Source organism: Diabrotica undecimpunctata, chromosome 4 (assembly GCF_040954645.1).
Source record: "Diabrotica undecimpunctata isolate CICGRU chromosome 4, icDiaUnde3, whole genome shotgun sequence".
Lineage (NCBI taxonomy): Eukaryota > Metazoa > Arthropoda > Insecta > Coleoptera > Chrysomelidae > Diabrotica > Diabrotica undecimpunctata.
The window spans coordinates 125,827,961-125,855,934 of NC_092806.1; the positions used below are offsets into that span (position 1 = coordinate 125,827,961).

The following is a 27,974-nucleotide window of genomic DNA, read 5'->3' on the forward strand; positions in this document are numbered from 1 at the left end:
AAATCTTATGAAATTAAAAATTGTTTCATACCACCCGCGTAGCAACAATATAATATGTCTGGATAAATTTCTTAAATGTTAGAAATTTATCCAAGTTTCGTCTTTTTTCTTCGTAACAAGCACAGTCCTTCAACCTTAATAATCTGCATTGTGCCTGCTCATAATCGGGAGAATTCTAGGCAACCAGTAAAACCTCTTCTGTATGACGTAGTATATTAATGTTAGCATTTCCATGTAGAATTTAGGATATTTAGAAAAAACTGTAACTATACCTATTCCTATTGATAGAGCCAAAGGAGATGCTCGAAATGTTGGATGTCATACAAGATAAAACAGTTAACGGTTTATACAGACTAGGGATGAAACACGGATCAATAAACACAATTTCTTTTTTTCTTAATTTAAGAGAATTTGCTTAATTTTGAAGATGTTCTCGAAGTTCACTTTTGTGTAAGAGAAATCAGTGCAAAAGATTCTAAGTTTTGGGGGACAAGGCTTTTTAAAATGATATTGAAATAAAAAATTCTCTTCAAAATTATGTAAATGTAAAACATCTAACGTATTGTGTATTTCTAAATGACATAATGCCTCACTATGCGGGAATAAAGACTAATTTTTTATTTAAATTACGACAATATAAAAACGCTAAACATTAAAATCAAAAAATGACGTTTGATTTAACGATCTAACAAATTATGACATTTGAATACCTGATTGGAGTTTGATTGGTCATAGTCCGATTTCATGAAATTAAATTTCGATGTTTCTCTCCTATTGACGAAAATTCTTTAGTCAAAGGCCGAAAAAATTCATTTATTTGGGTTTTGAGACTTAAGTAGAACCTGTGGATTGACTAGTCAAACCTAGGGGCGCCGGAGCATCGAGGTTTGACTATAACATTTATACTATATACATACTTAACAATAGAAATGTGTTTAATTTGGCGATTAAAAACTTTTCCTTATATAAATAATGTTTTACGCAACACCTTCGTAATGTCCGAATATTTTAGAAAATAAAATTTACGTAACGTGTATAACTGCTTCATGGTGACTACAAGGATCTATTTACGTCGAAGAGTTACAAAACAAACAATAGGAAATATATTTCGTGTATCGCCTACTTTCATAATGTTGGTTGGTTGGTCGGTTGGGTTTGAATGTAATAATGAAATGTCTGTCTGTGTATAAATAGAAGAAGCTTAAAAGACATAAATACACATATTAGTTATTCTTGTTAGACGACTGTAATTACTTGTTAGTAATAATGTCTCTTTTGCTCGTAATACATACATTTTTGTACGATCATTTATAACAAAATGCAACTATTTTTAAATCAGTCTTCAGCAACTCTGAAAATCTTATATCCCTACAATCTGAATCTTGTTATGTATAACTAGTCTTGCCATAAATATTGATGCAAGGTATTACTAAAAACCTACTTATTTGATTTGAAGAATGTTTGCACACTTTATTACTGATTTAACGAACTGCAACCTACAAAAAATTATTCAAAATGACCGCCATTTGCCTAAATACAACATGTAAATATCCAAAGCTAAATATCGCTGTAGGGACGACAACCATAAGGAAATTATTGTCCACAGCTTCGACCAAAGGTTTTTCTCACTTACTCTTAAATATGTAGATGTCTTGTACCGACCATTACCTCTAAAAATGATCACAATGTGTACTCGAGTTTCATTTAGAAAATTGTTTGAAGCATTTGATTTAGATGGAGAAAATAGTAGAAAAGTTTTTAACGGAGAGGTACGATATTAAAGCAAAAAGAACGGAGTATTTAAAACCATCAGAAAACTGCAAAGAAGAACTGTCGATTATATCTTGTAACGAAATCTATATTCACAGTTCACATATAGTACCAAAAACATGCAAGGGATGAAGCAGGATTCGTATTTGAGGCACTTTTACTATTTTTAAATTAAGAATGAAAACCAAACACTATCGCGATGAAATTAATAATGCAAATGTTAAATTGTTCAAAAAAAATTCATTCCTAATGCTCCAAAAAAATGCATATTAGTATTAAACCACACTATCATTCGACGCTAAACTCGGTAGAAAAAATATGGGCATTGGTGAAGAACAAAGTTCTTTGTATTGCCGTATTGCCAGATTCCAGTAAGAGCCTAAGAAGGTATCCATTGAATTCTGACAGGCAACGGTGGGGGAAATCTTTTTTATACATCTACGTCACGGAACAAGACACCCTGGCATCTTTCGGCCGAGTAGGATACTAGGCCATAAGACGCCAGGGTAGTGCCGGATTAACCGTGTTCCAGCTAAAACCGTAGCCACCGTTCCAGAGAGGTGGTCTTGCCACTCAATGAACAACTAAAATAAAAAACTAAAAATTTATAAATAACCATACCTATTACCGTAAATCAAAAAAGGTTTCAGACGTTAGGCCATAAACTAATAAATAATATTAACCATAAATTTCAGATCCCTGGCTCAATTTCCTCCTCTGTCCTCCTGCTCCTTTTTATTCATCACCCCAGAAATCAGACAGTGTGCTTCTCTCCATTCTTTCTCTCCTCTCAACATTATGTTTACAACGTTTCTTTTTTAGTTGTTCATTGAGTGGCAAGACCACCTCTAACTATTAATAATGTTATTATTAATAGTTAGAGTGCCCGTCGGCAAAAAAGTTTATGCTAGATACTCTCTACAAACTTTGAGTATCGCTTCATTAGGCTGAGTCTGACACGGTCTCCCTTTGCAACTTTTTTTTCTGTCAGCAAAACAGCTTTTCATATTTTCTGACAATATGAATATCCGATTTTCCTGTCTGAAGGGTGAAAGTGGTCAATTTTATGACTATCAAAAAATTTATTAACCATTTTTCCAAACATTTTTGTTTTTAAATGAAATATTTAATTTTTTTTTAATATACAATTTTTTTTATAAATAGAGATTTTTTTAATCCCATCTAATTTACAATCTCTAACAATATAATAGGCAAATGTTAATGACAATAACAAAAAATTAAGGAAAACTGTTCAGTGCCAGTTTCCTTTAACTTATATAAGGTTGGGTTTGGGAAACTAAACTATTACACAACACTGCACTATAGAGTATTAGGGTTTGAAAAATCTGACAGGCAGATCACATGGAAGATGCCTTCTTAACCTTCGCTGAACGGGACGTCTCATTAGGGGCTGAGTCAATGCGTTAGGATGATTTTCTATGTGTTCATCATACTTCTGGGAGAAGTAGGATATTTCTTCTTTGACAGATTTCATTTTAAGATCACGAGCAATAACACTGTTAGTTACGCACCATGGATCGATTACGATAATCCTAAGTAATTTGGACAGGAATCTTTGTAGGATTTCGATATTTGAATAAGATGCTGTCCCCTGAATTGAATTTCGTAGCTCCATATCGGTTTTAGGACGACTTTGTAAATTAACAATCTGTTGGTGTCTGTTAATTGTGATTAACAAACTAACATCCAGTATAATTTGCTAAGTTTTAATCCCAGTTGCTTTCTCTTAGCAAATATATGTGTTCTCCAAGTTAATCGTCGATTCAGATGGATTTCCAGATATTTTGCATCTTCTTTTTGTTGCAAGAACTGACTATTTAATGCCACAGTTGGACAGGCATCTCTTCGTAGGGTATAGGTGACTTGGATAGATTTAATTTTATTTGCCTTAATTCGCCAGGTTTTTAACCAAGAGGAAATAACATCCAAGTGAGTCTGCAAGATTTGAAAAGCAATGACAGGATCTTTGGAGATGCCATAGCAGCGGTATCATCTGCATATGTTGCAATGGATATATTTTTACTAGTACGAAGATCGGTTGTGTAGATAATATACAGGATAGGAGCAAGTACACTCCTGTGAGGCACGCCAAACATTATTGGGTATAGAGTTGTGGTTTTGTCTTAAATTTGAAAATGTCTATTTTGAAGGTAGCATTTGAGGAAAAGGAAAATGTTGTTCGGTAAGCTTTTTCTGATTTTGTATAGTAGTCCATCGTGACAAACTTTGTTGAAAACTTGGGAGATATCTAAAAAGGCAGCAGAGCAGTATTCTTGATCTTTAAAGGATTTATATAATTTTTTTATAACTCGGTGGACTTTTTCGATGGTGTTTCGCTCTAAATCCAAAGTGATGGTTAGGAATTTTTGCTTTCAGAATTGGTTCTATTTTCTCTAAAAGTAATTTTTCTAGTAACTTCACCATAGCAGGGAGTAGGCTAATAGGTCTATATAATGTTGTTGGCTCAGCAGGTTTTCCTGGCTTAGGGATTAGTATAATTTGGGCTACCTTCCACAAAAGCGGAAAGTATCCTGTCCTTAAAACAGCATTGTATATTTGTGTCAAATACCTCCGTCTCTTGTACGAAAGTCTTTTCAGAATTTTAGCACTAATTAAGTCGTATCCTGCAGATTTTTTTCGATTCAACATATTTATGGATCTTGTGAATTGGTTAACGGTAAAATTTTGAATAGGTAATTGCAGTTGATATGGGGTTTGCAGAAATGCTTTCACCTTGTCTTCAATGTCGAATATGGTTGGAAGCTTTTTCTAAGTGCTCAGCAACATTGTCTTTATCCTCATTACTTTTTGCCCATTGACCATCTTGACCACGTATACTATGGTTGCTAAATTGAGGCCTTTTTAATTTTTTTACAGTTTTCCATTAATCATAATCAATAGCTTCTGAAGCTGTTAAGTTTCTAAGATTTCTAAGATAGTTTTGAATTTCATTGTTTTTATAAATATTTAGTAACGTCTTGAGTTCTAGGGTAGCTTGATTTAATTTAGTTTTGTCTGCAGGAGCACGAGTTCTTTATCTTTGATACCTCTCGTTTTTAACAGCTGGCAACCCTAGTTTTTGACCATTTTTGCTCAGGCAAGCTTATATCATCACATTAAGAAAAAAATTAGCTTTAATTTGATATAAAAAACAGGCATATACGTCATGAGCAGCGTATTTTATTTAAAAAATAAGTGAACGAAATACGAGTTTGATAAAATACTGTATGAACGTCCTGCTGTCCTGGATCTTGTACTATAAAGGGGGATTAGATATTAATAGTACCTAATACTTAACATTTAATTTGTAAATATTGGGAATTATCAATCAGTAGTGTAATGCACCGTATTTAATAAATTGTTTATCTATTATCAAAATTTTTATTCCCAATAATACTGTAAACTTTGTTTTTTAACTTACTTCGTTTGGGCTATAATAATAATTATTTTACATAACTATCGAGTGTCAGTTTTATTTGTTAGCTATAAAATAAATAACGTTTCCCAGTTTTTATTTTGACGCGTTTTATGGCAGTCTATCGTTATTACATTACCTTGCTTAGGCGATTTTCCTCGTCAAGGAGGTTCTCCCGTTGGGCCTGTTTTTTTTTAGGAAGGAGAAGTTGAAAGATCAGGAAGTTCGTTACCAGTCAAGTGTAGAAGTTTGGCTGAAGGGAATAGATTTTTTTATGAGATTCCTGGTTAGTATGTGCCCTAGGCGATGCCAAGGAGTTTTGAGGGTCAGCTTAGCTCGGTTGTTAGCTATGCATTTTATGGGAAAAATTGTTTTTTAATACGAAAGTATATGATGTAGTGTCAAATATTTTTTTTTCTTTTCTATGATGGTTTTTGTGTGTGTCTACCAAATGTTTTAGCAAGCATATGTAATTGCTTTTTCAATTTTGTATTTGTTTGTTTTTTGTATTTGTCAATTTGTTTTTAATTTTGTACGTAGAAAATCAAGAATTCACCTTGTCACGCGATTTCTTTTATCAAAACCATTTTATTATTAAATACGCACATACCATTTTGGCTGCATGGTACCGTTACGAAAATGGATTATTATTTATACATAAATAAACAATTACACGTAAAAAAAGATATTCCAAATTACTTTTTAATGATATCAAATATTGACTCGAAACCTGGGATATGTAATTTCTTTTGTCGCACAAACAAAAATGTTACGTATTTCAACATAAAACCAGTCAGTCATCTAGAGAAAGTTTAAAATGTTCTATTATCATTTTTATTATGGCTTCAGGTTCAAAACAAGTAGCAGGTCGAGTTCAAATTTATAAATCGTTCTCGTTTCTACCGTGCCATTGTTAAATAAAAACTAGTTTTTCAAACGTCAACCATATAAACGAATATCTTATATTATTGTTGACAAAATTATAGTGTGGTTATTATTAAAGAAGTGGAGTGGCTAATAATAAAGTGTTGAAAATTATTTTTTATAGGCAAAATAAATACATAATTTATTGTTAATAATAATAATAGTCTCCCGTTTTATACCGCTGTCGCGGCTTTGGGAGTATAGCAGGGTAGTCTGCTATATCTAGGGCCTACGGTATACAAGGAAGGTAACATGGCCAGTGCTACGCTTCAACCGTCTATTATTACCCCTGGTTTTACCCAAGGTACTCATTTTTATTCAGGCTGAGTCGACCTGGGGCCTATAGACATTTTTAAAATGTCTAGATGTTCTTGCCGGCGGTGGGATTCGAACCCCGGACCACCGGCTTGCGAGTCAAGCATCCTACCGCTTGCGCTACGCAGGCCCCATGTCATTTATTGTTAATGTCATTAATAAAATAATGAACCGATTGTTGTTGTGGAAAAGGTTTAGAGAGAAAATGGAACAAGACAACAGAGGTAACCCGAAGTGATTGTACAAAGTACTGAAACCCTTTATAAAATAAAAACATTAGATATATTATAGTAAACCATATCGTGTTCTGACTGAATACGAAATCATCATGAAGAGATGTAAAACCTACTATGAGAAGCTATTAACACCTGAACATAATCAAACAGTGATGAAAATGTACACACAGAATGTACAAGAAGGACATACTATAACAAAAGACGAGGTCGCATAATGTATAAAAACGTTAAAACGAGGAAGGCAGCTGGTTACGATGGCATTAAAGCAGAAATACTAAAATACGAATATCTATGGGAGAAGCTATCCAAATATTAATATCCATTTTAAATAAAATTTGGACTGCAATTTTATTCCAAAGCTCTACATATCGACAACTGTTAATGTTATTTCGCTGGGTTAACCGATTAAGCCCTATGGCATACCTGTTTTCCTATTCGGTAACCGAATTCTGTAGCCGTTTCCTAAAGGACAGAAACAACCGAACAATATTCCAATATGTAACAATAAAACACTGAAAACTTTGTTTTCAAAACTTTCATAAAATTTCTTATAAAATCTTATCACTACAGCTGTTTCGGCTGATTGCCTTTCTCAAGTCATCTATTTTTGGCATGCTTTTACACTTTATAGTCTCTAGTGAAATAGGTTGAGGAGGGGAGAACTGTTTGTCTCAAGTTGTGTCATTCAGAATTATATCTGTGTTTTTTAATTTGTTGATTTCCATGGAAAAATTTTCTATTCCTTATTTCGTTTGCGAGTTCGTCGTAGGCTAGATAGTCCGGTTCCTTTCTTTGTAGCTCTCATAACAAAAGGGTTTTTACAGGGTTGGGTAGTTAACCTAACGCCAAACCCCTTTTTCAGAGAGCCATTTCACCCGCTCTCATCAGTTCCCGATCCAACTTTCCACCCGGGTTGGATACCGGATCTCCAGTTGGGTTTCTCGGTTTACAGGGGACACCAGCGTGAAGGTGAGAGTCGGATTTAAGTAGAAGAGGCTAATGGGAGTAAACTGGAATCAACTCCATGTTTTCGCATTCTACCAATTTATCCCCCAACTGAACTGAAGTAGTTACTAAGCAAATATAAATGTACTGTGAAAATCAAGAATTTGCGTCCAGACTTATATTGTGAGCAAAAAACTGCAATTAAAAACGAGTGGTTCACTTAAACATTATTGTCAACTGCAGTCAATTGACAATAATGCCTTATTGAAGAAGAATTTGAGCTGAAATTTTGACAGATGAAGACTTTACATGTTTTTATGTTGTTTTTGCAGGAGGAAAAATAAGAATGTGACCGAAATACTGATCCTGGAGGCAATTTGGAAAATATGTGAATAATGTACTACGAAATTTAAACCCCACAGCACGCACAGTAGTTAAGCATTTAATAAATAATATCCCTTCACAACTCCATCGAAAATACTAGGATTTCCAGTTCTCTATCCTCTGAAACAGATAATATACGTATCCGTATTGCAAAAATTGTAACAGCAGCAGGAGTACTCACACTGTTTTATAGCATAGGGCAAATGCATTGACATTCATCATTTAGTCGTTAAATGTTTAATATGTTATTAATGTTTTTTACCGTTTTTGACAAAATCCGCTAACGATAACACTTTGAGGAAAGCTCTGCATATAGTTGAGTCCATGGTTCTTTACCCTTCCGTCATCATTTAAAGCATACAAAATAAGTAATAAATTTACTCCAGGCAACAGAAAGTTGCAATCCGATCACGAATTATATTATAAAATTTGACGTTATCAAATCAATCAAATAATATAATGTAAAATGTTAGTTTTGCTTTAAAATTTTAATGGAGAATTACAGCTACATTTGAAGTAGCTTAATAATTTATTTCCCATCGACCGTCCATTTATGATCAATTTTAACACCCTCAAAATCATTGATTAATGACCCCTATTAATGAATGATTTTCTATTAATGAACGATTTCATTATAGGCAACACAACATACATTGCTTGCATAAATTAATTAAACGCTCTGTGATTGGCAGTGACCTGTGGTGTAGGCAACCAAACATATACCTATTTATATTCCCACTAAAAAATTAATTTACAATGAAGTAGCCGCTGTTAGTACTATCTGTCATTGTATGTCATTATTTACTTTATTGTTTAAAATTCTGTGTATTTGAAAAATCAAAGGATGGATATTGACGAAGAGTTTAATTTAACTTCACCAGAATTTAACTTCTTCTATCACAGAATTTACAGAGGTCCAAGAAGACTTAAATATAAATTTGTCAAAATGCTATACAGCAGATAATCATTTATCAATATCTTCCTTTAATTTCAGTAATTGTACCATTTTGAATATTAATGTTTACTATAATAAAACTACCACTAAGGAAACTTTGAATACAGTCAACGAAAGCTGAAAAAATTGTTGTTTATCGTTAAGTAAATTAAATATTTAAACTAAGGTATCTTAATTTTTAAAAAGTACGGTCGACGGAAAAGTTTTGTAGTGAACTCGTGAATTAAAATGGCGATTAACAATCTCGAACTTAACGCGCTCGCTTCGCTCACGCGTTAAAATATCTCAATTGTTAATCGTCTTTATTAATACACTTGTTGGTTAAATAACTATTAATACCATTAGTGATTAATAAATAAATAAACAATTTATAAAAAGAAATAATTAAATATACAATACTATTAACAGTGTGTTGATGTAATAGGTAAAAGCAATTATATAATAATATTATATAAAATAAAAAAGGGTGAAGTAATTTAAAAAAATAATAAAGGGATGATACGGGGGGTGAGGGTTGCCTTTCCCAGCAAGTTTAAATATGACATAATGCCTCCCCCTTCACATATTAATTGACGTGTTTTTGAGCTTTTCCTAAAAATTATAAGTTCAAAAGTTATTTAAGGTGGATAATTTTATCTGAAAAGCACTATATATACATTATTTTGTATGACACTTAGCTTCCTTAAACTTTTATTGTCAAATCGAACTTTTTGCTAGAAAATTTTAGTCTATATAATTATATTTCTATTTTATTCATTAACACAAATGCTTATGACTGGTAGACTAATATCTTTATCAATATATTACAAAGTACAAAATCTTATTTTTTTTTGGTTTCCGATGCAGTTTGTGCACTCATAAAAAAAATTAAAAACCTCGACAAATACAATTATTATCATATTTTTTTCAGCGTTTAAGTATACGATTTAGCTTTTCGGGATATTGTTGTATAACACAAATACTAATGATCACGCCAAGTTTTGAAGGTGTGCATATGATATCCATAGTGTGCTTGAAAAAAATGTATCTTAACAAAATTAATTACGAATAAGGCTGCAACGAAAACAATGTTATAGTTCGTCCCAAAACCTTCTTTCAGTGCGTCATAGTTGATCGAATTCTCTCTAACACATTAAGCTTATTATACATAGAACTTAGAAAATTATTTATCGTAAAGCTAATTTTACTTACGGATGTATAATTGGTTGGAGTTTAGAATACGCTAAATAGATATCCAATCAATGATGCGCATAAATATAATTTGACGCAAATTGTCTCGATCGTGATAGTACTTTCACAATGTCAACTGATAATTGTCATTCCAGATTAGTATTATCAGACATTTTACAGTGAAAATTTAATTTTGTATTTATTGTCATAAAAATATTTTAAATATGCCGAGATATATCGAGAAAGAACAAAGACTAATATTAAAATTATTAAATTATTTTCAATTAGAAAAAGACAGATTACGATCCTGCAACTGTCAAATTTAACTAAAATGTCATGCAATAATTCTTGACATTCTTAAAATCCTATATGACGTCAAAATTAGTGACGCACTGAAAAAAGGGTTTGGGACATACTGTACCTAGGGTTTATTCTTGATGGCACAGATTTCTACAAACCATAGATTTTTTTGTTTTTCAACAACGAATAAAATGCTGTTTGTAAAATGTTTACATCATCAACGCTGAAAATAATTTCGAAAAATGCTTTGCTTAGCTATGATATCTATCATCTGTCACAAACCATTATCATAATTAGGTAAAAATATTTCAATATTTATTTGTTTTTTTTTTTTCAAAACGTATATATTTATATAAATTCTACCTTAGTTCCTTTTGCCTATGTTTTTTTGCGTAGTCAAGAATTATATACAATACATGACAATACTTTTTACTTATTCATAATCTTAAAAATAGTTGTTTCTACTGGTTTTGAACATAACCAGGTAGACAGGTTTATAATTTGTTTACCGCAGTCATTTAAATATAACTTGTTTGATTTAACGACAAGTTAAATGTTTTAGAATGATAAATTAATGTACTTACATGACAATGTATATGTAATCAAAATATTACATTAAAAATTTACATAAAATTTAAACTACAAGATAATAATGTAACGAAGATGGTTTGTTAGATTACATGGTTTTTCTGGTACAGTAGTAAACTCTGTTTTGCGTGTTCATAGAAACATTTTAAAGGTTTGGGGATAAAAAATTCCCTTTATAACTCCTAAATAACATGTTTATATGGGATTAAGCCACAATTTAACAATTATTGGTTGTAATGAAAATCACATTTTGAACTAACTAATGTTTGGTGTCTATTTCCACTTTGGAAATCGTTTTCAAAAAAGATTTATTATACAAATTCTGGGAAATGTATAACAAAAGTTATTTGCTATTGGTTATGTCATTTCAAAATTGACAATTATGATTATGATATACTTCTTCGTGATATACTTGTTTCACATGTGTCATGATTTATCATTGTCACTCCAATAAATATGTGTGACTATAATGAATAAATTTATGTCAAAGATCACGAAATGATTCATTGTATGTGTATCAGACTGTTAATAAATCGAATAACTATCGATGTTTGCTTCTAAAGGTTGATTTCTCCTGCTTTATCTTTTATCGCGAAAATGCTCGCCTAGACCTCTGACGAACCTACACACACTACAGGTGAGCAATGCAGTAGACTTTTATAAGATGGTTCGGGTGCATTCCCAGATTTTTATATTTTTTGAACGATCATTCTTGTTATTTCTGTATAAAGCAATACAACAGTTCTATTTTGGACGTAATATTATTACCATACTATTTTATATAAAAACAATGTCAATATTGACCATATAAAGATCAACATATACGAGTAGATATAGACTGTTATTAGGCTATATCTGTCTATAACCATGTAATCTCCCTCTGGCATCTTGCTGACACACAAAGTGGTACACTAGGCGGTACTGTAGACTAACAAGCTTCATATTGTTTTCTGTATTTTTAAAATTTAATATATATTCTCTGGTTGTATTTTATGAACAAAAATCTGACAATATGATTGGTCAGCAATAATTTGGAAACTCATTCTGCGATGCTCTCAAAGCAGCTAAAGATAGAGACCAATGGAGAAAAATTGTTAGGAATATTGTAAGAAATCGCGATCCTCAATAATGGGGAAACGACAAGAGAGAGAGAGAGAGAGAGAGAGAGAGAGAGAGAGAGAGAGAGATCATGTCAGTAGAAAGAATGTTTTGGAGTTAGTAAAAAAGTGTAGGTAATAAAAAACGGGAAACTTAAGGGCTTACAGTTAACAAAGCTAGGGAAGTTGCAGTGTTAGGACATTTTCACCTAAATCCCATGTTAGGTACGAGGCAACTAGCAGCTGTATCTGGAATCAAACAAAGTAGCGTCCAAAACATTGAAGAAGAACAAATTCCATCCAAATAAAATACGCTTAGTGCAGGAACTTAATGAGGAAGATTATGACCGCCGTTTACATATTTGAAATATTGAGTGAGCGAGCCGTGACCGATCCTCAGTTTCTCTTTAATATCTTCTTCGATGACTGCATTTTTTTATAAACCGATGAACTGTGAATTGTAACAATTGTCACTATTGGTCAGAAATGGTCTTGCCGTATTAGTGGCTTCAAATCTGTAAATCCAATAGCACTGATGATGGAATAGTTATTCCGAAAACGTTCTGTCATGTAGCGCGATAGGGTTTTTACATTAATATACCTTTTATAGAGAATTTTTTTAATAAAATTTTTTTTTAAGAGTTCTTGCACTGCCTTGATTAAAGTTACGTTGATGTTTGTTTTTTCTAAAGCTTCCCATAGTTTTTGTCGTAGCATTGTCGTATGCTTTTCGAAGATCTACGTGTAGGAGGTGTATTGCTTGGTTTCGTGCCGTTTTTTTTTCTAAGTTGGGTGATCATAAAAAGATCTCACTCTTGAGATAATTCCTTGGTAGTTGTCAGATATGTCTTTAGCTTCCTTTTTATACATGGTTGATATAACCGATGTTCTACACTCCTCCGGTATATTTTTTCTTCCGTTGGGATATTACTTAGACCTGATGATTTTCCGCTTTTCAACATTTGACATACTTGTTTTACTTCTATTGTCAATCCTAAGTGGGAATGCTATTGTATTTACTTGTACATACGATTGTGTTTGTGGTGTTTGTAGATATTCTGTTCTTTCCCCCATCAGTAGTTTTTCAAAGAATTCGTCCGATTCACGTAGGCTAATAGGAGAGATATCTTTAGTCTTTTCTTTTCGAAGAGATTTAAGTACTTTCCAGCTTTCGGTACTTCTGCTACCTCCCAGGTAAATTAGAATACCTGGGACATATTATGAGAAATGAGCAGGGTAATGTTTGTTATAATCCGTTCTTCAGGTTAAGATTTATGTAAAACAGGACAAGGAAGGAAGAAGAATTTATGTGCTTTAAAACCTGAGAAAACAGTTCAACACGCTTCAACCAAACTATTTCGAGTACCTTCCAGCAAAGGAAAGCTAACATCCGGAACGGATAGACACCGTTCGAAGGAGAATCAGCTTCTCCTCGCCTCTAGTCATCGGCAAAACCAGACACTGATTACTTACGTTTAGAGCAAAGTTTCAATTCTGTTAATGTCAGGGTTCCTGATGACGACCTACAATGTACCTTACCGGTATATTCTTTTTGAACTGTCCCTTTTTCTTATTTTGTTTTATATTAAAAAAATTCTATACCTCCTTTTTCAAATTTTTTTCATTTTTTCGACTTTATTTGCTTCTTATCTTGGGTGTAACTTATTTTACATAATTACGTAATTCAACATAACATACATAACGGTCTTTAATTTGGTGCCTGAACTGACCTCTGAATTTATTTGCAAATTATAAGTAATATATGAATTTCGCAGTTTTAATTATCCCTCATATTAAACGTAACGAAATATTGTTGAATTTAAAAGCACAAAGCATGTAGTCGATAAAGAATTGCATAGCGTTCCATGTCTTCATATAACACCTGCTTACACAACACTAATGATTATTTATGAACTTTTCAATTACTATCCAGTGAAACTTAAAGTATTCAATTAAGCAATGCGTTTACCTCGTGCTGAAGACCTTGTCCTTGATGTCGATGTTTCGTTTGAAAATTATTCTTTGTTGTGTTCACCAGGAGACTCTCACTGTGTTACTAATTTGCCGAAATAGATAGGTTCAAGTTGACATATGTTTATTTATTTATAGTTTGTAGTGATAATTGGTGAGTTTCGCTCAAGCAAGAGTAATTGTTTTATTTTGTGCGAAACAGGTTTGTGCTGTATAAATACTAAATATCTAGAAAAATACTATTCATTTAATAGTATTATTGTGTTACATTGCGTAAAGTAGACCTTTTATACGATTTTGGAATTTGCGAAATGTCCTGCAGATGAGTGTCGCATACTACGCGAATATAAAAAGTATTCAGGTATGTACTCATACAATGCACTTTTTTCTACATCTTTAATTTGTCATAGATAAAGTTAATCTGTGCAATCATCAAAGGAAAACTCTTTAAATATTGTAATAATTAATTCTATAGTTGAGGAGTAATTGAGCAAAAGGAACTGAATCCAATTTTTGACATTTTTTAAGTAAAAAGTACAAAGCACTTGGTTTAGTTCAATCTACAATGTGAAATATTCATCTCAGGCAGTGTGCTTTAAATATAATTTATATGAACTATTCAAACCCAAACAAAAATTGCATTTTGTAACATTTATTTTTCACTTATACTTCATCTAATTTACTTACCGTTGCACGTCATCTGCGCCATAGCCCTTGAGATCACGACAAAATATTTAGGCGATAGGTGTGTTCTTTTTTAGAATCACTTTGCCGAGTACACTGGCATTACAGCCACTAGACATATTTTATTATATACGCGTAGAAATAATATTTGAATATTTCTATTAATGTTAACGTAAAGAAATACACAATAATATGTTTCATTTAATTTGTGTGACTGTTGTTGGCACATGCACTTTGATCAGATATATACGTTGAACAATTTTTCTTTTAATTCAATTACAGTAAAACCTCGATATAACGGACTACTTGGAGGGACGAGGTGTCCGTTAAAGCCGAAAGTATGTTATATAAAAATATGTTTATTAAAACAAATCAAAAAACTTTTTTTTGAAAATATATATGTACACTGTATTTAGATATATATAAAAAATACAAAATACAAACAAAATTCTATTTAATTGTCTTTGGACATTCGTCGTGAAGTGACGTTTCTGTTGATATCGACTCTCTTGCTGTCGTTAATGCTGTTTTGAAAAAAGGAATCAAGTTTCGTTTGCACTGTCGATGTTTGCTGTTTTTTTATGATCGACTCTCTAAAATAACGAAAATGCGCAGAATACAGTTGAATTTCGTTATCTGATGAATAATCAATAAATGTTACTAGATCGTCAAGATGCGATCTTACCTCTGATAACTTCATTTTTGGCAGTGTTGTTTTGTCGTCTTCTTCGCTATCTTTACTTCCATCCTCATTTTTAGGTTTATAACTTCATCTGCTATTTCACTTTCATTCATGATTTTATACCCAGGGTCTCCCTCATCTACTTCTAGCCATTTTAATACATCCTCAGCTACATGTTCTCCATCATTATTATGTATTGTCCTACAGAAATCAGTAACTTCCAACCCTTCTAATTCTATGTCTGCATCTTGGCCATCCAAATTCTTCCAACCATTTTTTAATGTTTGCCCTTTCACCTCCTCCCATGCTGCAGCAAAATTAAAAATTGTTGCTTTTAAATTGTAAGACCTTAAGTTTTGCAAGGTACGCTTCCCTGTGGTTGCCAAAATTATTCCCTGATCCATGGGTTGAATAAGCGATGTTGTATTGTTTGGCAAAAACATACAGCTAAAGTTGCCATCTGAACGTAGAATATTTTCGAAGGGGTTAGAAGGAGCGTTGTCTAAAAGCAATAAACATTTCACCTCGTTTGGCGGTATTCCCAATTTCTTCTCTTGAAATTTTCTTACTGAAGGTACAAATTCTATAAAAAACCAATTTTTGAAAATATGAGGCGAACCATGCCTTCTTATTATAATATAAAACGGGCAAATGATGCATTATATCTTTTAAAATTCTAGGTTTACGAGATTTGCCAACCATAACAGGAGTCAATTGATGAGATCCATTGGCGTTAGCACAAAGCAGTGCCGATATCCTTTCCTTGCTGATTTTTCTTCCAGAATTCGATTTTTTATATTAATTTGGAGGCTTGTGTGCTTTCAGGCAAAGTACGCCATAACAAACCAATTTCGTCAGCATTGTAAATCTGAGATTCTACTAGCATTTCGTTACTTATATGTTCTACAACGGTTCTACTAATTTTTAGATACATTATATTATGATAAAATATTATGTCTCTTACAAATACTTTAATTTATATATTTTTCAGCAAAAATATATACATATTACTATTAAAAACGAGTTGTGTCGATACAGTTGTATTTTATTAGATTTTTTACGTTTTTACGAGGGAGCATTGTTCGATAACTACGTGTCTTAACAAAGAAACGCACGTTTTTTCGGCAAATATATTTTATTTTAAAAAAATGTAATTTTTATTTATAATTCATTGTGGTTTATTCCTTTTAATTAAATATTCAGTGGTGGACATAATACAAGAAAATTGTTTCATTAACAATATGTAAAAAATAGGTTGTGAGTTATAAAGTAGTTTAATTCGTAAATTCTTTTTGGTATTAGTCAAATAAAATTACCATGCGTGGGTGACCCCTTACTGAATTAGATCCTCAGCTTAATAAGGAATACAACTACGTCATCTTAATTCCTATGAAGTATTAACACAAATTCGTTACGTATTAATTTAAACGATTTATTTAATTCGACAATTATTTCCAAAAATAATTGAATGACTGATACGAGTAATGAAGTATCAAGTCTAGTTTGAATAGGTACTAAAAAAGTAGAATTACCTAAAAAAATTTTAGAAAGATACCCAAAATATAAAAATTTGATAAAAGATGAAATCTTTTTTCTGTAAGTTCAGTATATTATATATATGTTCCGTCCCCCACATATATTTTTTCTTTAAGTATTTTTTAATATCATTTTCTTTTTATATTTAGTTTAATTGTGTGCATACCTTTACGTACGTAAACTAATACGGTCTTGTAGACACCGCTCCTCATGTACCTAAGAGAGGCGAAGATAATTCGGCGTGCACACACATAGCTCAGTCTTTGCTTTGTAGAAACAACGCGAGATAAACACTTCAGTTTTGTTGACAGACTCCGCCTTCGGAATCAATTTCTCAGCCTTAGGACAAAAGAGTTCCCTACCACTTACCAACTCGTCCCCTCGAATGTGGTGGTCGGCAAAAGTGAAGGAGCAGATTTAAATTTTTCCTTATACGTGATTAAGACCTTTCGGCATTTTCTAATCGCTCTATAGCTTCTAGAGCATTAGAAGACTAAATAATATCAGAGATTAGACTAACCTCAATGTAGAACGGATATTTCATGTTGCAAAGATAGGCTAGCATTTAAAGAAGTGATCAACAACCTTCGTTAGAAGCATAGACGTGTATATTAACATAGACTCGAGCTTGCCAGCAACGAGCAGTGACGACATCTTTTGTCGTTGTTCGATCTGTTTCTCTCTAGCGCATTGAAACTTCCCACTTTCTCTTTCCCGACCAAAAAGAGACGCTGCTATACTTATTTGATGTAAGACATAGACACAACTAACAAGACTACAAAATATGGTGTCTAATATATCTCGCTCTCCGCGTGCAGCTCTTTAAATTCCTTCCTTTGTAGCATGTGTTGACCATGGCACTCATAAGAATCTTAGTGCCCACCATATAGTAAAATGGGTCATATGTAGCACTTGACAACATGCAAGTTGAACATTGCGAGTTAATAGAAAATTTTAAGTTTGATAAAAATTGTTCTTGCATGATTGATTTTATTTCAGCGTAGTACCATTTTTCATTGATCGTGGCGCCCAGATATTTAAATCGTGATAGTAGCTATATATTTCCGTGGATTGTCAAGATGGTATTTATTATGAATTGTCTAGCTATTACCATAAATTTGGTAGTAGTGTAAAGTTCTAAAGGCCCTGATCGACGGGCTAGTAAAACCGCGGTTTTGTGGCTCGTCGGTAAAGCTCGCCAATGTATCACTGCAATACCGCGGTTTTATATACCGGCGAGCCTTGCTTTCAGTGGCTCGTCAGTTTGTTTTATTTTTTACTTGGCTCGTCATTTAAAACCGCGCGTGTATCACTACTGGCGAGCAAATCCGACAGTTTTCAGCGACCGTTGAAGTAAAAAGATCAGTTTTTAATCATGGATATGCGAACTCTCAGCCACGACTTTTTATTAGAATTTATATATTGTTTACCAGACTGTTTGTTTATGGAAATGTACATGGCCAGAATACAAAAACAAAACAACTCGACTTGTTAAACTTTTAAATACCCAACGTCTAGGGCGTCTCCGCTTTTTTTTTTGTAATTTCGTAAAATTTTTGGTATGCTATAGCGAGGTAACATAAAACTTCACTTTCAGTTGAACACGACATTTTAGCTGTGGACGGTTGACAATGACTGTTTTGCTCACTAGTCAATCAGCATCAACAAGCCGCGAGTAAAACCGTCGTTCTTAAAACCGTGGTATTATGGCTCGCACGTCGATCACCCACTTTACGAACACTCAGATACATAGCTCACTCGAGGTTTGCACACGGACAGGGTGGAATCGGTTTTCTGTGGTTTCCCGATCCCATTGCACAATTATACCTATCCATCGGGAGAATACAGTCACAGCTGCCATCAACGCGAACTAAATTCAACTCATAAAACTATACCATTTTTATATTCAACTCATTCATTCACTCAAATTAAATAAAAAAATTCTGAAAAGAACCGTCTTAGCATCCAAGCTCTTTCTTTTCTGACTACCCTCTGGAGTTGACCTCCTCCGCAGGACACCACCAGTAACCAATGACGTATCCAATGTCACCACCCAACCACCCAACAAATGACACCACGTCCTGAGGAGGTAACAAAAGTCACCTAAAACAAGACTCACAAACAAACCATTCGAAGAACACACAACTCCACATACCAAGATACAATGATGAAGTCCATAACGTTTACGCATGGCGTCAGTCCTATCTAATTTGTACCGAAGATCCTCTAATGTTGGTACTAGAAATGCCGTATCGTCTCAATATCGTTCTTGTATGATTCAGTTTTACAGGATTTCAGTTCTACAGTGATTCAGTATACAATTTTTGTTTGATAAAATTGGCCATAAACATGGAATTGAAAACGTATTAGACCGAATAGGTCTGTGCAGAATGCGAAACACTTGTTCAATATTTTCAAAGACCTATTTCATAAACTATTAATTCTAAGGTGACTTCTCCACCATCATATTAATATTTCCTAATAATAACACATGCCATAAATTGTATACCAAACCGAAAACCCATTGATGCTTAAAATCAACGTGCCAACGATTAAATTAATTAGTCACTGCTAAACTATCGATTATCTTCATTTGGTTTAAAGAGTAATGGTATAAACAGTGAAGACTAGCGCCTTCCTTAATCAGTGTACCTTGTAGTGGTCGGTGAAAGTAGATTTAGAAAGATGGGTTTGTTTTTAGGTCATTTCAGACATCTGACAACAACAATAACTCATCAGTTTTATATTATTCGCGGTAAATAGCAAATTGGTCCTATTTGAAAAGTGAATAGATAAATTCGTCTTATATTAGTTGTTCAATTTTCGTACATCGTTACTGTATTATTGAGAACTAAAGAATTATACAATAAAAAAGTACTCTACTGACTGGTAATATCTGTTCAAAAGTACAAACGTCAAAAAAATAATGTATGATTGACACTATTGACTGTTAGCAATATTGGTGATTACATACAATTGATTATATTCACTATACAGAAAATAAAGTAGTGCTTGTGCTTATCCTTTAGTTATTGATGTTTTGATAAAAACTGGCTTTTAGCATAGCTTATGCCTTCTATATAAAGTTACGAATACGAATGCTGCGGTGTTATGTCTTTTCTACCCTGTTGTATGGAGTAGAGGCTTGGACACTTGGCGTGGACACACAGTTGACCACAAAAAACATCGAAGCCTTCGAGATGTGGTGCTATAGGCGCATTCTCAGAATATCATGGATGGACCGCGTCACTAACACGCAAGTACTCCAAACTTTAGACAAAAGATGCGAAATTCTAAATGAGCTAAAAACTTCTTCTTCTTCTGGTTCCTATCCGTTTCGGATGTTGGAAATCATATTGGCAATCATGACCTTGCTCGCTGCGGCTCGAAACAGCTCCGTTGAGGTTTTCTTAAACCATGTTCTTAAATTCCGCAGCCATGATATTCTCCTTCTACCGGGTCCTCGCTTACCTTTGACTTTACCTTGCAATATAGACTGCAGCAGGGAGTAACGGTGCTGATTTCTCATAACGTGTCCCAGATATTGCAATTTTATGCGTTTGATCGTAAACACAATCTCTGGTTCCTTCTTCATTTTTTCTAGAACTTCCTTGTTCGTGATCCTTGCTGTCCATGATATTCTCAGCATTCTTCTATAAAGCCACATCTCAAATGCTTCAAGTTTTTTAATAGTGGTGTCTGTAAGCGTCCATGCCTCCGCCCCGTACAACAACACAGAGAAAACATAGCATCTCAAATGTCTCATTTTTGTATCCAGGGATATGTTGTGACTTTTGAAGATGGCGCTCATTTTGTTAAAGACCGTTCTTGCCTTTCCTATGCGGCACTTTATTTCCTGTACATTGCTCCACTGTTCGTTTATAATAGTTCCCAGGTAGCAATACTGTTTTACTCGCTCTATCTGCGTCCCATTAATGTATAGAATGTTTAGTCCGTACTGTTGACTGTACTCGTTTATTCTGTCCATTAGCCTCTGAAGTCCCTCTAAACTATCTGCTATCACCATGGTGTCGTCGGCATATCTAACATTGTTTACTCTTTCACCATTTAGAAGGATGCCTTCGTCTATTCCGTAAAGAGCCTCGTTAAAAATTTTTTCTGAGTACATATTAAATATCAACGGCGATAGAATACATCCCTGTCTAACTCCGCGTAGTATTTTTATGTGATCTGTTTCTTCTCCGTTAATTTTCATGTATGCGGTCTGATTCCAGTATAGTTCTGAAATTATTCTGAGGTCTTTGTCATCCAGGTCTGCTTCTTTTAAAATGTTTATCATCTTTTGATGTTGAACTCTGTCAAATGCCTTTTCATAGTCGATCAAGCACGCGTATACGTCGCAGTTAACGTCCCTGCATCTTTGAATCAGTACCTGTACTCCGAAAAGTGCCTCTCTGGTACCCACTGCGTTAATGAAGCCGAACTGTCTGTCTGATATTTGTTCCTCGCACTTCTTATAAATTCTTCCAGGCTGATTGTTCGATATTCTTCGCACTTTTTAGCCCCCTGTTTTTTAGGTATCGCTATGAATTCTGATTCTAGCCATTTATCAGGGATGATTCCTGTATTATAGATAAAAACTAGAAAGATGGAATACTTGGGGCACATTGTGAGAGGTGAAAAGTACGAACTTTTAAGAAATATCATGCAGGGCAAAATTAAGGGCAAAAGAAGTGTGGGAAGAAGAAAAATATCGTGGCTTCGTAATCTACGTGAATGGTTCGGGTGTAGTTCGATTGAACTTTTTAGGCGCGCTGCTAACAAAGTCGCAGTGGCCATGACGATTTCCAATCTCCGCTAGGAGTGGCAGGAGAAGAAGAAGAATGCCTTCTATGTTTATATGGCAAATTCGAACTATAGGTCCGATTGGTCTGGTTGCGCGGTCCTCACAAGGGCCGTTTATTTTGTTTATCATCTTTCGTTGGAAGTGTTGTTTAGTCGGGAGATCCTAAGGATTGTCTGACTGCCAGTATGTGCTAGTTCATTTAGCGTTACCCAGGGTGCACGTGTAGTATTCTACTACGGACGCGAACTAGCTCTACACCCCATATTAATACACTTGATGTTTGTTTGTAACTATTTAAAGTTTGTCAAATACCTATATTACTAGTGTTTGTGTATTTGTTCTAAATGTGTTGTAAGTGCCATACGATAAATAAATAAATAAATAGTTATTGATGTATTTTTTTGTCACCTTAAACTCCTCATTTTTTATTTAATGCAGTTCTTCCACGGTAACTCTGGTGAAATATCTACAAAGGGAAATAAAGCAAGAATAAATTATGCAGATAATTTTTCGACTGTTCTAACAACCATTCAAATTTCGTCATTTTGTGTCATGTGGAACAATTTCACCCAATCATGTCAACATTAGACTGATAATTGCATTCAGTGCAATTTTCAATCCCTATGACAACACGAGCGAGTTTGACAACTTCATCCAAATAAATTTCAAAATGTCACGTTTCGGCAATGAGAATGTTCAAAGTATAAATGCGCTAATCAAAGAAAAAATTCCCAGAAATACAACCTACAGTCACAAATATGTTGTTATGATTTTTTTTTTCGAAAAATTATCCCCCGAATATCCCTCGGACATTGATGAATGCCTCAAAATTTCATGATAAATTTCTCAAGCTCGTTGCTTGGTAACAGCTCCTTGTTACCAAGGAGCGAGCTTTCGATTGTCATGAAATTATCTCGTCTGTTATCAATGTCCTAGGGATATTACTACTGAAAATCAACTCAAAAAAATACTGTATAGTTTAGTGTTTGCTAAACGGTCAAAAATGTTAACCAGATATTGTTCTAAAGCTATTTTCTTGTGCCGTGTTAATACAATTTACTATTTTTACTGAGAATAAGCCACAATTTTAATTTAAAATAAGTTTATTTTGAGGTTTCGATTTCCACTTCGGATTTTTTAAAATATTTTATAGGAAAATAGTGGCTTATTCCCAATAAAAATAGTAAATTGTTAACCAGATAGCAAATCATAAGCTTATCAATTATAAATTAACATTCAATTGATATTCCGACCAGTTTAAAAACACTGATTATTTTTTAATAATTTTCAGTTAGTCAATATTCATAATCAGTTATAAATTTGAAAAATTAGACTCATATTAATTCTAGTCACATTTATAAACCATTATATAATAAGTATTTTAAAAATGAACCTACAACCTTGATATTGCGTGGAAAGTTGGCTAGTGTTAAAATGTGGATAAAGTTTCAGAGTGATCCATCTATTATTTTAAAAGTTATTCAATTTGTTTATACCAAACAAACGTCATATTCATAATGTACGCAGAGTACATACAAATTATAAAAAGAAACGTCAGAATCTATCAACAAGAACCGGAGATATTTTATAGCTCGAGGTTGAACTTCGTATTTCATTTTTCGATATCGCTGATTTGAAAAAAGTTACTATAACTATAGTAAAAGGTACTATAGGTATTTAACTTCGGCCAAAATAATCAATCTTAGGACAACTGTTTTTTTTTACACTTGCCACCCTTTCAAATATGAAAGATAATTTTCCTCTAGGCAATCTTCTTCTTCAAGTGCCATCTCCGCGGCGGAGGTCGGCAATCATCATAGCTATTCGGACTTTTAAGACGGCTGCTCTGAAAAGTTCATTTGATGTACATCCGTACCACTCTCTCAGGTTGCGCAGCCATGACATTCTACGCCTCCCTATGCTTCTCTTTCCTTGGATCTTTCCCTGCATAATCAGTTGGAGCAAGGTGTATCTCTTTCCACGTGTAATATGTCCGAGATATTCTAATTTTCTTGTTTTTATTGAATTTAAAATTTCCATTTCTTTGTTCATCCTTCCCAGAACCTCTTTGTTTGTGACGTGTTCTGTCCATGATATTTTCAGAATTCTTCTGTACACCCACAGCTCAAATGATTCCAGTTTTTTTATTGATGTCGCATTCAAGGTCCAAGATTCCATTCCATAAAATAAAGTCGAAAAAACATAGCACCTCGCCAACCTAACTCTTAGTTCCAGTTTTAAATCCCTGGTACATAGAACTCTTCTCATTTTGTTGAAATTTGCTCTAGCCTTTTCTATTCTTATTTTTATCTCCTGATTGTAATCATTTGTGGAGTTAATCATTGTTCCCAGGTATGCATATTTGTCCACTTGTTCGACGTTGGTTTCTTTTATTAGAAGATTCTCGTTATTTCTTTGAGTTTTCGATATTCTCATAAATTTCGTCTTCTTGACATTCATTGTTAGACCATACTCTTTTCCATACTCTGCTATTCTGTTCACCAGTCTCTGAAGATCTTCAATGTTTTCGGCTAAGATCACAGTGTTGTCCGCATATCTTATGTTGTTAATGGGAACTCCATTTACCTTTATTCCAGCTGTTTCACCCTCAAGAGCTTTTTTCAGGACCTCTTCGGAGTAGGCATTGAAAAGAATTGGCGACAATACGCATCCCTGTCTTACTCCACATCTAATTTCAATTTCTTCTGACAGCTGTTCGTTAACACGTACTTTTGCTCGCTGTTTATAGTATAAATTTGATATGATCCTGAGGTCATTGTAGTCAATCTTCTTTGATTTCAGGACATTCATTAAATGTTTATGTCGTACTTTATCGAATGCTTTATTATAGTCAATAAAACATGCGTATATATCTTGATTGACGTCCAGGCATCTTTGTATTAGTATATTAAGTGAAAAAAGAGCTTCACGTGTTCCTAGGCCTTTGCGAAAACCAAATTGTGTATTATTAACGTCTATGTCCAGTTTGTGATATATTCGGTTATGGATGACTTTAAGTAGTAACTTTAGCATATGAGACATTAAGCTAGTGGTGCGGTAATCGCTGCATTCTCTTGCGTTTTTCTTTTTAGGGAGATAAATAAAAATAGATGTTAACCACTCTTTGGGTAATACGCCTGAACTATAAATTTGGTTCAAGAGTGTCACTAAAACATCAATGTGCTTCTCATCTAGAATTTTTAGGATTTCTATAGGAAGCATATCAGGTCCAGGGCTTTTCCCACTCTTCATTGTTTTTAATGCGTGTAATATTTCTTCTTTTGTAATATATGGACCTATTTCTTCTGACGTAAGTTCTATGTGCTCCAGATCTCCTCTTTCATCATCGAACAATTTGTCGATATATTCTGCCCATCTTTGTATTTTCTCGTCCGTATGTGTTATAGCAGTACCGTGTCTATCCAGAATTGCACAAGTGGGATTTTGTTTTCTTAGTCCTGCCAGTTCTTTGACTTTCTTGTGTGGGTTAAACAGATCATATTTATTTTGAAGGTCTTCGATCTCTTTGCATTGCTATTCAAAGTATTTTTCTTTTGCCTGCTTTAGGCAATAGCAAATGTTATTTAAATCATTTATAATATATTTCTGCTACCCGTAGAATCATCGTAGGTTAATTTTTTTCTGACTTATGTTATTGCAAAAAAGTTGTTTGGGATAAACAAATTGAATAGCTTTTAAACTATTTTGAATGAATCACTCCGAAATTTTAACCACATTTTTAACACTATAAGACCAAACTTTCCACGCAAGGTTGTCGGTTCATTTTTACAATAGTTATTAACATTTATTGGCATTTAGAATTCTTAGGTTTTTTAAAGTTTTCTAAACATCAAATTTTTAATTTAAGTTACTGTTACAGTCTAGAATGCTAAAGAATGCAATTTTTTCTTTTATATTATAAAACTTTTCAAGGTTATAAATTTTTTTTTCACTTTTCGTGTATTTAAAAGATGGTGCCAAAAATTTTTCATCCAAAAATTATTGCTCCATGGCGAACAGTTACTCTCTGGAACGGTAAATCTGAAACAAAATTCGAGAACTGTTTTAATAAAGAAGTGCCCTTACGTGATAGTTTACCAGTACAAAAATTGAAAAAAAAATTTTCAACTTTTTTGAGTCACAAACTTTTTTTTTGCCAACATCTGAACCGGATAGGCACGACAAGAAGAAGAATATTTGACATTTCGATTTTCACTCCGAAAATCGTTCTCAAAAAAAGGTTTTTTTTGTACCAATTATGTAAAAATGTGTGTAACCAAACAAAGATTTTGTTATTGGTTATGTCATTTCAAAGTTGACACGCTTGGATGACAATATCTAGGTCAACTTTGAAATTACATAACCAATAACAAAATCTTTGGTTTTACACATTTTTACATAATTTGTGGCATAACCCCATAAAAACCATATTATTTGACGTGGTCTTTATGGTGTTTGTCTACTAAAAATGTTGTGAAGGGTCCTTAGACGAGAAGCAAGTGACCTCGTATGTTTCCTTATCCTATCTTCGTGTATTTGTCTGATTTAGAGAATCTATTGCAACTGGCTGAACGACTAATGTATATGCTATAAAAAAACTGGCGGAAGTTAATCTCCGGATCTAGTCGGTCGATTTTAATAAATCTTGATGCGTTTTGTTTGTTTTTAAACAGTTTACCACAATTTAAACGAAAAAAAATTAATAGTGATATGATACTATGGACTGAATTTTCTACCTCATAAATATGTAAGTTTAATTAATAAACACTATTCCACGAGATATGTCATAAAATACAGATATCAGACATAAAAAAAGAAAATAATTGATGGAACTAAATAAACGTGGTCTGATGACACTATGTAGACATATAAAGAAGAATGGAACAGAACAAACGAAAGAAAAACATTTATAAAGCAGTTAATCAAGAATCTCAATTCATAGCCTTACAACTAAAAACGCAATCATTCATAACTTTTTATTAACCATTTATTATCAAAAAAAAAATAATCTGTTTTTCGTTCAACACCTTTTGCGAGCCGTCCTTGAAAAAGAACCGCCAAGTCGAATCCATAGCTACTACTAACACTAGATTCCAATAAAAGTCAATAAAAAACATATAAAACAGCTAGATAAATTGACCGTGACTGATTATTTATACCGAGGATTCAGAAATGTAGAATAGCCAGGTACAATTTCCTGCACAGTTGCATAAAAAACGCCGGTAATTACTCGAGTGATTACTAATAGAAGCGTATCCGTAATGGTTTATTCGTGACGTATAAAAAGTATTTTTTTTAAATTTATGTAACACGAAAATCAGGCACTCGAACCAACTTAAGACGTAGAGGTGAGCTGAAGCGTTACCGGTAGCACAAATTTTTATGAAAGTAAATCCAAATTGAAATAATTACACTTTTTCTACGGTTATCTTAATAATCTTATTTTTACTGTTCTACAATTTAACTCTCCTAATAGTTATGCTTCTTTCATGTGTTTATCTTGCTATGAATCGGTATTTTTGTTTATTAGTAATACTAAAAAAGAATTTGTTTAGTTCTTCTAAGATTTCCAGATCATTTGGAGGTGATTAAATGTATCGTTGGCTGCTTCTAACATTATAATAATGATCCACTAGGAAACTAAGTTCCTGCAGCTGGCTGTATACCATGTATCACAAAAAATTTTATTTCAAATTTTTAGTAAAAGGTATAAAGAGTTGTTATCAACAGGTCCTCGAAGACACTTTGTCTCAGGACCAAGTAACCGATGTAGAGCCATACGTTGCCATGTTACCAATTCCAACGGTAACTTAAACATCCTAATTTTTAATAGTATACAGGGTGAGTCATAACTATTGGGACATAGACTAAGGACAGGTTATTTGGACTAAAATATGGCTATTGGGCCAAATATGCCTTAATAAAATGTTGCTGAGAAGAAAGATACAGGGTGTTAAAGTTAATTTTTGTTTTTCGTCTTTTGCTAATAGTTTCGCTGTATATTTATAAATTGCTATCAAAATTGGCACAGAGGCATAATCTTAGACAAGAAATAGTATTTTATTTACAATTCCACTATCAAATACCAAACTAATAAACAAAGTTGCAACTAACGTAAGGTTTCCGTTTTGATGATAAATCAAAACTAAACACACTTTAACTTAAAAGAACTCA

General features: G+C 33.3%; 1 protein-coding gene across 4 annotated transcripts in view; it reads left to right on the forward strand.

Moving 5' to 3' along the window:
- The window catches only part of slmb (beta-transducin repeat containing E3 ubiquitin protein ligase slmb), a 184,601-nt gene that overhangs the window by 54,525 nt on the left and 102,102 nt on the right, over nt 1-27,974 (forward strand). The window contains exon 1 of one of the 4 annotated variants that reach the window (XM_072530192.1): nt 14,228-14,452. The exons of the other annotated variants lie outside the window; for them this stretch is intronic. Within the exon in view, the coding sequence (XP_072386293.1) occupies nt 14,414-14,452 (39 nt within the window). The 5' untranslated portion in view covers nt 14,228-14,413. Of the gene's footprint in view, nt 1-14,227; nt 14,453-27,974 lie in introns of those variants that run through there. 4 annotated transcript variants of the gene reach the window in all.